Source organism: Rhincodon typus, chromosome 33 (assembly GCF_021869965.1).
Source record: "Rhincodon typus isolate 14 chromosome 33, sRhiTyp1.1, whole genome shotgun sequence".
Lineage (NCBI taxonomy): Eukaryota > Metazoa > Chordata > Chondrichthyes > Orectolobiformes > Rhincodontidae > Rhincodon > Rhincodon typus.
This window is the reverse complement of record NC_063364.1, coordinates 22,981,579-22,995,257: the sequence shown is the minus strand read 5'-3', so window position 1 is coordinate 22,995,257 and position 13,679 is coordinate 22,981,579. Positions and strand designations below refer to the sequence as shown.

The 13,679-nt window shown below is 41.9% G+C and overlaps 1 protein-coding gene across 1 annotated transcript in view; it reads left to right on the top strand.

Annotated features, from left to right (window-relative positions):
- The window catches only part of ntrk3a (neurotrophic tyrosine kinase, receptor, type 3a), a 659,663-nt gene that overhangs the window by 339,924 nt on the left and 306,060 nt on the right, over positions 1-13,679 (top strand). Inside the window, exons 7-8 of the mRNA XM_048615740.1 lie at positions 1,161-1,302; positions 1,866-2,165. Of these exons, the coding sequence (XP_048471697.1) occupies positions 1,161-1,302; positions 1,866-2,165 (442 nt within the window). The remainder of the gene's footprint in view (positions 1-1,160; positions 1,303-1,865; positions 2,166-13,679) is intronic.

Here is a 13,679-nt window from a genome sequence, read left to right as displayed (position 1 = left end):
GACCATCTCAATGGACTGGTTCCCTTTACTAAAGGGCATGTCACAGCCATACACAGACTGGGTTTCACTCTGTCACTTGCAAAGTCAGGGAAGAGGACTTGTAGGGTCCCGGTTGATTCCAACTAATTACATCTTCTAAATAAACGTGGTGCCTAGCCAAATGCTCAAAATGATAATCAAGTGATTATGTGACATGTTGGAGAGTAGAAAGACTGGAATTGCATCAAAGCTTCAGAAAGTTTTATCTTTGAGAGAAAAGGAACAGCATCCCTGGTGCTCAGAAATGATTTTCAGACAGCCTTTGGTGATTAGTCCATGGAAATATTGTCTCAGTCCTTTGGATTCCTTTTGTCAAGATTCCTAAATACAATGCCCATGTCACAGTGATATACCATTGACACTATTATATTTGTATCTGCTTAGACAACAGAAACTAAGTGCTTGTCAAAAATACAGCCAAAGTACTGGGGGTTGCTCGGAGATTCTGCTTTTAGTAGTTAGCTCTGCTATGTGGGTAGCACTCTGACTGACTGAAACTATGTCTGAAATTGAAACTTAAATGTTGCAGCATTCTGATTTTCATTATCCATGATCAGAATTGTTTAAATGTGCATAACATTCGCAATGTTCCAGCATTGGGAATGTACATAGCCTTTACAAATGGTGAGTGGGAGATGCGGGGTTTACTAAGAGAAAGAAACAGAAAGACGTGATGAGATCGGCACATTACTGGCTTCCAGGCCAATAGCACCATGAGGAGCTGGCTTTCTAGGCAGACTGACCTAGATGAAGAGTAATGCATAGTCAAGGAGACCAATACCAGTGTGGCGGCCACATGCATTATCCAGTTCCCCCTCAAGTGTTTGTTAAAATGTCTTGGGCTCAGGTCGAGAGGCTGATTTTTCTAAACTGCGTCTGAGCGTTAGATCTGGAAAATGAAACGAGTGATTGCTCTGATACAGACATCAGTTGTACTTTTAATTTGTAACAGAGGCATACCCTTGAGGAATGCGAGAATTAACCTAAAGCATCTATTCCAGCAATTCTTGGCCCTCATTAATTATTGCCACCAGCTGCCTGGATTTTCTAGATTTCCTGTGTTTACTTTATGAGATCAAGCAGGAATTCTTAATTTTCCTTATTCTCCATCTCTCTGCCAGACCAACAATAATCTGACGATGGTCTCTGCTGTAAACTTGACCCTATTTAATGTTGATCAGAAGGATAATGGAAAACTGCTGACATGCATCGCGGAAAACGTGGTGGGGATGACGAATGCCTCAGTGCTGTTACATGTTTACTGTAAGTATGGATTAAATGGCAGCTTTCTGCTGTAAACAGGCATGGGGGAGTTCCAACATTCGGTTACTTCTGCTTGAGGTGGACCAAATGGATTAAACGTTATACTTTAGTGAGCTTGGGCCTCAGCTTATTCTTGTGGAGGAATGACCAGACGGCACAGTTATGATTTGGGGACTGTGCAGAGTCAGGAATGTGTACACTGCATCAGCCTCTGGCTGAAGTGTCTCTTGTGGTGGTTAAAATTTTCATCTCTGTTTTATAATACTGGTCTGACCACTGATCCTTACACACTGCTTGATTTCTTAAGCCTGTGACTGGAGCTAGAGAGTCAATAGACTGCCTCTGCATGGAAGCTGCTGGAGAAAAGGCCTGGAGTTCCCTGTAAAGATTCCCTGTATACTGAAATTCTAAGACGTTTGAAGTTATAAAATACAACTGTTTGGTTTAGGTCTATAGCCAAAAATGCATTGCTCTGAGATAAATAAGACATACAATTTAATCCAAAGTTAACACATCTGAACTGTAATGAGCTTAAATGCTGTTTTCTCTTTTCAAATTTGAAGTTCCACCTCATATCAGTGAGCTAACAGAGCCTGAACAGCGACACATGCACTGTATTGAGTTCACCGTCTTCGGCAACCCCTTGCCTACCATTCATTGGTTGCACCGGGGCCACCGGTTAAATGAGACCGACTACATCAAAACCGAGGTCTATGATGAGTCGACGGACTGGCTCCATGGGTGCCTGCTCTTTGACAAACCCACCCACTACAACAACGGGAACTATACCCTTGTGGCTGAAAACAACTTGGGATTGGACACAGAGACGGTCTATGCTCATTTCCTGGGTATCCCATTTCCTGGTACGTATCCCAATTGTTTTTATCATGCATCCTGGGACACTGGCAAAAGCTTAACTCCACATGGGCCTGGGGTCTGACTAAGGGATTAGTCATCAACCCCAGAGTCTATCAGAAGCGAGACTGTTATGTGATCGTGATGGGGATAAGTTAGAGAAACCAGGGGCCTTTCTTTAGAGACTGTTTTCAAAGCAGAAAATTGCTGTATGTTTACTTTGCTTCTAATAGAATTCACTTTTAAGGATTCTATGTGCTGTGTGCATACAATGTTGCAACATGGCCTGCCAGTTAGTCTGGTCTGTGTTGGTAAACTGCACACACTCAAATTAGTTGATCTGCTGTATTGTTTGCTTCATAACCTATTATGTGCTTTACTGTTTTAGATAAACTAACCCACAGGGTTAATCAATCTCTGATGAGTGATTGATTTTTAGGCCATTGTCATCAAAGAAAGAAAATAGTTAAGGGTTTGTGTTAAGGCTGGAAAGGTCACAAAGGTTAATCCTCTGCCAAGTAGCCAGAGGGTAAGCAGAAAAGACTACAGAACTTCACAAATATCATTTTGATGGGTTTAACATAAATCCCTGAATTTGCAAACTCAATACTCTAATGCTGATTCCTTAATAATTTAAGTGTGAAAATCCTTTCTTTTGTAGTGGAGGAATAATTAAGATCAATTTTCTGTACATTAAGAGCAATTATTCGAATGAATGCTGCAACCTTAATGAGATTCTTGAAATAATGTGGGGTTATTAAGGGAGTTTCTTGGTATTTGTTGCATTCAGGGTTGTGCTGATTGCCTTAGATATCACTGCTAACTGCTACTGAACTAAGTTCATGCAAAATGACAAGCTGGAGTGCACCAAAGCAAAGCTTTCTGATCACATCCTAGGCTCTGTACCACTGAATTCTGCAATCTCTCTCTATTTAAACATTTATACTGTTCTCCTATTCTTCCTGCCAAAGTGAACAAATTTAAACTTACCTGTATGACACGTCATCCACCCCTGTTTTTACGTACTTGTTTAACCTGTCCATATCCCTTTGCAGAATATCTAACTCCTCTGGACAAATTACTTGCATTACATTGCACATTTAAGTTACTTTGGGCTTTGTTGGAGAGCCAAGTTCATTTTTGTCCCATCATTCACCAAACCAAAACTACTAAGAATACATTTTTCTCATAACTTTATGAAGATATTTCAATTTTTTTTTCAATCCAAGCAGTGCAATTTCTCAAACAGGAACTATGCATGTTTTTGTAAATCTTGCTTGAAGATAGTTGCGGTATCTCAGTACACATATTATGCAAGTGTATAATGCACATGGATGCACAGTACATGGACACCCTAGATGTATGTGTGTTTATAACCCATGTGTTTCATGGACAGGTTCACAGTGTGCAGGGCAGAGGGACACTTCAAGAGTTTGGCTTACATGAAACAATGCATAATCAATTGGACTTATATGAAACTAAATTCAGAAATTATTAAGGAGTACTGTGTGGTTACATAATTGCTTCGTGATGAGGGTTTGTGTAATTTTAGTTGTGTTGAATGCCTAAATATTGTATTTTCTGAGTTCCTTTAGTGGTATTTTCCCATATGACCAATCTTTGTACTGAATAATATTTGTCATCTCGACCAGTCTGTGGCACTGGGGGAGGATTGTTTGAGGATAGCTCACTTCTTTCAGTCCTCCTTTGTCTTAGGCCTATCTAATGATTAGTGGTAGAGAATATGCCACTGTACCTATAGAAGAGGTAATGTTCATGGATAACAATAAGGTTTATTGCCTCCTAGCATTAAGGACAACTAAATATGGTCAGGCATAGTCACTTAGATCTTAGGGAGGTATAGATACATCTGCTCACTCCAAGGGCTAGAGTAAAACTCCTGGTGTCTACCCAAAGATTGCATGCAACATCAGTAGAATGGGAGGAGCCAATGTGCCTGAACATTAACCCCTTTGGAACTATTGCCTTATACAGCACATTTTGCTTTCCTGTCAGACAGATATATTCTGCTTTCAGCAACTGCACAGAGGAAACATGCAGAGGTAGTGGACTTCATTTACTAGATGTGAAACTTTCATCAATGCCTCTCGAGTTTGAGTACAAGCTGCAGAAGTATTTCCTACAACTGTCTCAGTGGGTCTGTTTCTAATTGGTTTGAGACGACTTGCTCCACATTTTTACTGAATCATTAACAGACCCTTCACCTCAACAGTAAGGCATCATTTCTTCCTCTCAAATTGGTGTTGTCGAAAATTCATTTGCATCTGCAGCACCTCATTAAACTGTCTGGCTATGAGTCATGTGTCAAGTCTAGGAGACAGCACTTTGCATCCACAATTGCCCATTAGAGTAGAACTACTCTCCGAGAACAGATTCAAGTGTAGGTGGACAGTGCCTGCACTCTCAGTATGCAAAAAAGGACTTTTTTAATGATTAATGTGAGTAGGAAATTTAGCAGATGAACAACCCTGAGCACTTTTGAAGAGGGTGTGACACCATTTTGGGATTACACTCTGTGCAGTGCCAAATCAAAGCAGCCTGGTCATTTCCACCAGGAACATGATGTGTAAAGTCAGGCTGTCACTTGCCTTAATGTGATACTGCCATGTTTCAACCCCCTTTTAGTCAAAACCTGTAACTGCAACCTACTATCCACAAAGGTCTCAGGAGACTGAAAGAGGAAATAGGTTGGCATTTTGGTCGGCACGGACCAGTTTGGGCCAAAGGGCCTGTCTCTGTGCTGTAGGACTCTATGGCTAGGTCAGCAGCCATCTTAGGAAATGCCTCAGATGAGGCTGATCCTTTCTTCAATACAGCAGAAAGATTATAAGGGATACTTCATCCAGTTGAGATTGTAAAGTCCATACATCTCCCTAATTCCAACTTTGTAGTCATTAGGATACCAACCTTTGTGGACTTTCATTTTCTCCTCATCAGTTTTATTTTTACTTAAGAACCTGAGAAAAAAGAGCACATGAAGACCATTTGTCTCCTTGAGCCTGATCTGCCATTCACTACAATTGTGAGTGATTAGTCTCAACTGTACTTTCCCCGCACCTCTTGATTCCCTGAGAGACCGTAAATCTGTCTCTCTCAGCCGTAACTGTATTTGATGATGCACCATCTGTAACCCTTTCAGGCAGAGGATCATAGAACTCTACAGCGTGGAAACAGGCCCTTTGGCCCAACAAGTCCACACTGACCATCTGAAGAGCATTCCACCTAGACCCACCCATTTACCCTATCCCTGTAACCCTGCATTTCCCATGGCTGACCCACCTATCCTGCACGTCCCCAGACACTACGGGCAATTTAGCTTGGCCAACCCGCCTTACTTGCAAAAACCGAAAAAAAACTCTGGATGCTGGAAATCAGAAACAAAAACAAGAGTTGCTAGAAAAGCTTAGCAGGTCTGGCGGCATCTGTGAAGAGAAATCAGAGTTAACATTTCAGGTCGGGTGACCCTTCCTCAGAACTCAGTTAACTCTGATGGCTTTCACAGATGTTGCCAGATCTGCTGAACTTTTCCAGCAACTTCTATTTGTGCACCAAACTTGCACGTCTTTGGACTGTGGAAGGAAGCTGGAGCACTCGGAGGAAACCCACGCAGACATGGGAAGAATGTGCAAAGTCCACACAGACAGTCGCTCGAGGCTGGTATAGAACTGGGTTTGCTGGCACTGTGAGGCTGCAGTACCAACCAATGAGCCATTGTGCCGCCCCAGAAGTTCTGAAGAGGGGTCACTGGACCCAAGACATTAACTCTGCTTACCATGTGGGCAGTACAGTGGTTGTGGGTGGCACAGTGGCACAGCGGTTAGCACCGCTGCCTCTCAGCACCAGGGTCCTGGGTTCAATTCCACCTTCAGGCGACTGCCTGTGTGCAGTTTGCACATTCTCCCCATTTCTGCAAGGGTTTCCTCCCACAGTCCAAAGATGTGCAGGCTAGGCAGATTGGCCATGTTAAATTGCCTATAGTGTTCAGGGATGTGTAGATTAGGTGGGTTACAGGGAAATGGGTCTGGGTGGAATGCTCTGAGGGTTAGTGTGGACTTTTTGGGCCAAAGGGCCTGTTTCCACACTGCAGGAATTCTATGATTCTCTCCATAGATGCTGTCAGACCAGTTGAGTTTCACCAGCACAACATCAGAGGAGCAGGAAGGCTAATGTTTTGGGTCCAGACCCTTCTGACCTGAAACGTCAGCTTTCCTGCTCCTCCCTTGCTGCCTGGCCTGCTGTGTTCCTCCAGCTCTGCACCGTGTTATCTCAGACTCCAGCATCGGCAGTTCTTACTAACCCTTCAGAATCCTGTGTGTTTCAATGTGTTTACAGATTTGAGCCTTAACACAGGACTAGAAAGTTTGAACACATTTTTACAGATTGTCACAAGACAGTAAGGTTCAGCATTTGTTTGTAATGTTCCACAGTTGTCTTTGCTTTCCTCCTCCCATGAAGGGGCGGACTACCTGAATTGGTCTACACCACTAAGTATAAATTTGCTCCTTCCATTCTCAACTAACTGTCAATTAGCATGCTATCTAATCTAATCTTGTTGCTTCTTGGTACATTTGCCTCTATGTTTCCCAATCTACTATCTGTGTATCTTTGAGTATGCCTCTCACTGGAAACTCAGGATTGACTAACGTCCATATATACATCATTTGCACTTACTATGTATAGAATGCCTAAGTTATACATGATATGTCTGTACTCTGGAGTACATTTATTTTATGTGTTATGCCTGTTTTGTGCTTGTACAGTGTTTGCACTACATATATATCAGACATGATTTAGATATCTGCAGCATCTGCAAATTCCGAGCTTGTCCTAGTTTCAGGTACCTTTCAAGTATTTGTTAACACCAGAGAGAGTTGAGAGCTTTTCTTAAAACAACTGAAACATTAGTCACTAATTATCCATTAATGTTTTAAATTGCTGTTTGATTTCTTTATTCTCTGCCCAGTAATTTTCGAATTATAATTTTGAAATGAAACTGAGTGCTGTAGACAAATCCTCATTAAAGTTAGTTTCAGGTAGGACTGACTTATTTACAAGTTAATGGTGTCAGTTTCATGAGTTACCTGATTAAGTAATTTAATAGAAGGGAAATTGAGGACAGTGTTGTATAGGCATGCCGGCTCACCTAGCTGTATGAGCTACTGTTGCCATCATCCTCTTTAAGTGTAGGAAACTATAGAGCCTGCTTGATCCAGTGTGGATCCTGGTCTGACTACAAGAGTCTTTTTTGTAGTTAACAAGATATAGTTCATTTCATGTTCGCAGCCTTAAATGTTACATTGATCTCATAAAGAATCACAGATTCCCTACAGTGCAGAAAGAGGCCATTTGGACCATCAAGTCTGTACCTACCCTCCAAAAAGCAACCCACCCAGACCCATTCCTTTACCCTTTCCGTTCAACTCCACATTTATCATGGCTAACCTTCACATCCTTGGCCACTATGGGGCAATTTAGCATGACCAATCCACCTAACCTGCACATCTTTGGATTGTAGGGGGAAACTAGAGGGAAATCCTCACAGAGCACATGCAGACTTCACACAGACAGTCACCCATGGTTGGAACTGAACACTATTCCCTGGGTTGTAAAGGACCACCGCATTTCCTATTTTTTGATCGAGTTCTGAAAAAGAACAAAGTCCTATTTGACTCGAAGCATTCACTTTGTTTCTTTCTCCACAGATGTTGCCAGACTTGTTGTGTATTTCCGGCACATTTGGCTTTTATTTCAATTTAAATCTGGTCCTTCAAAGAAAGTATAAAGCGTTAACAGGGTTTCATTTTATAAAATGGAAGGTAATGTTGTCCTCCCTTGTGAAGTGGCCGTATTGATTAATCAAGATTTCCAATTAATTTTCACGAGGGAAAAAAAAACTAAAATCAGAACTCAAGCCTCAAGGTCATCCCTTGCGCTGCCAGAACCCTCCAATTCTGAACCCACTGCAATCTCACTCCTAGTCCTTCCCTAACCTGCCCTGTCTCATCTCACCTCTAACCTCTATCTATTCTCTAAAATCCATTACCATTCAATCCTATCCCTCAGTCCTTCTCTGATCCCATTTCTGCCCCACCCCTGACCAGCCCTCTTAATGCAGCATGTCCCCTCTCTTCCATCTCACCTCACTCCCTTCCCTAGTTCATTTCTTATCCTGAAGGGTCTATCCATTCCCTCCACTGTCTTCAGCTTCATTTGCTGGATGTTTGGTTTGCGATGCGGAGTGACACCCACAGCTCAGGTTCAATTCCCATACTGGCTGAGGTTCCAATGAGGGTCCCCTTTCTCAACCTCGCACTTTACCTAAGATGAGGTGACCTTCAAGTTAAAACCACCGCCATTTGTCTCTCCCTAATGAGAGAGCTGCCGTATTGCCCTCTGGGATTAATCTTTACCTTTCCTTAGATATCTCTCCCCTCCTATTTTTCCATCTCTCCTCTCATTGCCTCCCTCTACACTTTAGAGCTTCCCCTCTTTACTCTGTTCTTTAGCCCCCCCCACTTTCTCTGCCTCAGTCCCTTTATCTTCACTCAACTTCTTCCACCAACTATCCGGCTTCCATTTCTGCCTCCCTTCCCCAAACTGAACCAAAGCTGAAAAGTGACAAATAAATAGCTAAAGACGTATGTATGTTGAAGGGAAATACTCAGAAGGGGAGGCCTACTTTGCTCTTCATTAAGCTCTGATAGTTTTCAGTTGTATTTTGCTGTGATATAGTATCATCTAAGCTGACCAAAATTAATCAGGGTATGAATTCAGACTGAAGATAACACAGTGTGGAGTTGGAGGAACACAGCACACCAGGCAGCAACAGAGGAGCAGGAAAGTTGACGTTTCGGGTCAGGACCCTTCTCCTCTGATGCTGCCTGACCTGCTGTGTTCCTCCAGCTCCACACTGTATTATCTCTGACTCCAGCATCCGCAGTTCTTGCTGTCTCTGAATGATTTCAGACTAGCCAGATATTGGACTCTGTAGCTAGCTTTCAATCATTTTTCTCAGCCTGACAATATTTTAACCCTCCACATGCCGAGATCTCTAGAGGAAGTTGACGAGTTGAAAAAGACCAGATCACCTTGTTTTAAACTATTGCCATAGGTCTCTGGAGCGGATGACAGGGCAGCATTGAAAGAGGACTGAGAGCCATTTACCATTTGACCTCCTCATTAGGGAAAGGAAACATAGGAATGTCTAGACAGAAAAGAAAGTCCATTGACTTTGCCTTCTACCTGGAAAATGCATGATACCACGGCAGCAGAGTTGAAGCTAATTTTGGCAATTGATAAAGTCCTTTAGAATAGATTTGGACTTTGAGATTTTGCTTTCCACACCTAGTGGGAAAAAGCTTTGAGAGTCATAGGTCCAAATCAGCTGTTCATTCTCAATATGCTGCATTTATTATATATCATGACTGAGGTCACTCATCATCCATATTCCAAAATATGAGGATTGAAACAAATCAATCTAAATTCTATTTGAACAGATGAATATTGTATTCTCGACTCCAACATCTCCCTGACTAATCTTTTCCGTAAATTTGCCATAAGAATGATTCCGCAGATTAACCTTATATTCTGCCTCTCCCTATAATCCCTCTCTTCACCTCAAATACAGACCATGTCCCTTTATTCTGCTTTGGACAAGCTAAAGCAGCTTCTCATGAGCTAAAGCACCCAGTCGCTTTAGAATCTTAAAAATGGCAACTTTTTGACACCTTAATAGCGAGAACATACTCAATTTGCATCATATCCTCATAACCTATTCATCCTCAGAATCTTTCTGGTTGCTAACTTCAATATACAATTATTACGTGCAACATCATTTTTAAATAGCAGCTACCAATATTGTTTACAATGTGCAGTTACACCAGTAATTTATAAACTGCAAGGGCACCACTGACTTGAATCTAGTCCAATGTGATGAGATGAATGTCCTTTCTGCACTAGCTGTACAAATCGGAAGCAAGATGCATTTAGGGCAATCTGAACACTCATACTTAGTTGGAATCTGGTATTTGTAACAGGTATTACTCAAAATGGATGGCGGTCTTGGGAAGTAGAAATGTTTCACAGTTATAACGTTGGGGTTAAGGCCCAAGGGGAGGAATTTTGCATCAAATCCATGCGATATCCACCCAGTGAGTACTAATCAATGTTGCTCTGTATCTAAACTGTACTGACCTAGAAATGGTGGATGGGACCGTGCACAGACACATATGGAATTTTATCCAATCTGTGTAGATTCTGCTGATGCATTCCAAACCCACAAAGAAGATTCCAAATCTCAGTGAGATGAAGAATTAACAGGAAAATTGTGGGTTGAAAATAAAAAGATTAGGATAATTGGCATTCTTTGGATTGTTGATGCTATTTTAAATTCTGGGGTGATACATGAGCTTTGAGTTGTACAAAATGACCTACTGCTTGTGGTTGATGGATCATCCGCATTACAGAGTGGCAGCTATCCAGGACAGCAACCAAGCGCATAAAGACACGGCTCTGGGTTTTGTTTCTTATCGTAGCCTTAGGTGTGTTGAATGAACATGCTGCACATGAGGTAGAATTTTAACATAATCCCAGGTTCTGTAGGCATGGAATATGGGCAGAATAATGTAGAGGTTTCTCAAGGTCGATCATTTTACAGTGACAGTGATGGAGGAATTTCATTAGAAACTTCTTAACTGTTTAGTAATGAATGTGTAGCCAGATGTCTTGCAGCTGTATTCTCGTGAGGGCTATCCATATCCTGCACCCTGCACCATTTCCCTAGCTTTTCAGTTTAAGATCCAAAGACTGTCCTCTAGATATTCATTATATGGCTATTTTTAAATATCATTCTGAACTCCATGTAGACTGTTAGCCAGCTGGTATCATTGTTCAAAATCTAGAGCAAATTACGAAAGAGTTGATTTGGGAATATTTATTAAAAGGTATGGGATCAATCAACATATTCAGCAGTTGTTGTTTTCCAGAAGGGGAGATGTTTTAAATGCTTTTAAATGTAAACCATTGTAAATAATTAAGGAAGAAGTTGTGTTGAAATTGCTAAATGAATGCTTTGTTTCTCTTTTCTCAATGCAGAAAACAAATATAATTTCAGTTAGAAAACCAGAGGGACCCAGGGTAAAATACCAGAGGGATGGGGATGACTAGTGTTATGATCCCAGCAGATACTACTACTACTGTACAACTCCAATCCCAGAGTGAAACCTGGCTTGATAGATCATATTTTGATTGATTTTTGTTTTAACAATGTGGTCTCTTGTTGAAACATAAACATACAATGCTGCAGAGTAATTTTAAAACATGCAGTGAAAGTATAATTCCTTTAAAGCACTCCTTTGTAAATTGAAAACAACAGCTTTTGTATAGAACTTAAAACACACCCCTGGTGCAGTACCCAAAAGAACACCTTTTATAATACTCAAAAACACCACTGATACAGTACTCACATCAGAGTCCCTGTCTCTAACAACTTGGGAAATTTCAGTCTCTTGGCTTAAAATTACAGAATGGAAGAGCAGATAGCTTCTTCCTGGAGCTATTTATACATCTAAATTTAAACATATTTGGCTTCAAGTAACCTCTTCAGGGTTTTATCCAAACACTTCTCATCTGGAACTAACATTAATTCTTTAATCTAAGGTAGTCTAGTTTCACTATATCCTTCCTCTCTGCACCTCTGGTCTATACAGCCATTGTTATTGAATGGCTTTTTTTTAATTCACTCATGGGACCTTGGTATCGCTGGCTGGCCAGAATTTATTTCCTGTCCCTGGTTGCCCATGAAAAGCTGATGGTGAGCTGCCTTCATGAGCTGCTACAGTTCATGTGCTGTAGATAGACCCATAATGCTGTTAGGGAGGGAGTTCCAGGCTTCTGACCCAGTAAAATTGAAATATCGAATCGATATTTCCAAGTTAGGATGGTGAGTGGCTTAGAGGGGAACTTGTAGCTGGTGACGTTCCCATGTATCTACTGCCCTTGTCCTTCTAGATGGAAGTGGTCATTGGTTTGGAAGGTGCTGTCTAAAGATCGTTGGTGAATTTCTGCAGTGCAGATTTTAGATAGTACGCACTGCTGTTACTGAGTGTTAATAGTAGAGAAAGTGTATCATTGTGGATGTGGTGCCAATCAAGCAGGCTGTATTGCCCTGGATGGTGTCATTGATGGCTTCTTAAGTGTTGTTGGACCTGTCCCATCCAGGCAAGTGAAGAGTATTCCATCACACTCCTGACTTGTGCCTTGTAGATGATGGACAGATATTGAGGATTTAGGAGGTGAGTTACTCACTGAAGTATTCCTAGCCTCTGACCTCCTCCTGCAGCCCTGTGTTTATGTGGAAAGTCCAGTTGAGTTTCTGGCTAATGGTAAACCCAAGGATGTTGATAGTGGGGATTAAGTGATGGTAACACCATTGAATGTCAAGGGGTGCCTGTTAGATTGTCGCTTATAGGAGATGGTCATGACCTGGCTTTTATCTGGTGAGAATGCTACTAGCCATTTGTCAGCCCAAACCTAGATATTGCCCAGGTCTTGTTGCATTTGAACATGGACTGCCTCCGTATCTGAGGTCTCGCATATGGTGCTGAACATTATGCAATCACTGGTAAACATCCCAACTTCTGACCTTATGGTGGTGGGAAGGTCATTGATGAAGCAGCTGAAGATGGTCGGGTTTAGGTATCTACTCTGAGGTACTCCAGAATAGATGTCCTGGTGCTGAGATGACTGACCTCCAACAACCACAACCAGCTTCCTGTGTGCCAGGTCTGACTCCAACCAGGGGAGATTTTGCCTCTTGATACCCATTGATTCCAGTTTTTCTAGGGCTCCTTGATGCCCTACTTGGTCGAATGCAAACTTGGTGTTAAGGGCTGTTATTCTCACCTCATCTCTACAATTCAGCTCTTTTGTCCATGTTTGAACCAAGGTTTTAATGAGGTCAGGAGCTGAGTGGCCCTGGCAGAACCCAAACTGGGCGTCACTGAGCAGGTTATTGCTGAGCAGGTGCTGCTTGATAGCACTGTTGATGGCACCTTCCATCACTTTATGATGATCAAGAGTTGACTGAAAGGACATTAGTTTGCCGGGTTGGATTTGTCCTGATTTTTATGTACAGGACGTACCTGGGCAATTTTCTGCATCGTTGGGTAGATGCCAGTGTTGTAACTGTACTGGAAGAGCTTGGTTAGAGGTGCAACAAGTTCTAGAGCTCAAGTCTTCGGTACTATTGTCAGAATGTTGTCAAGACCTGTAGACTTTGCAGTATCCAATGCCCCCAACAGTTTCTTAATATCACAAGGAGTGAATCGAATTGGCTGAAGGCTGTGATGCTGAGGACCACTGGAGGAGACCAAGATAGATCATCCACTCATCATTCCCGCTGAAGATTGTTGAAAATGCTTCAGCCTGCAGATGTGTCGCCTCTTCAATCATTGAGGATGAGGATATATGTGGAGCCTCCTCCTCCAGTAATTCGTTTAATT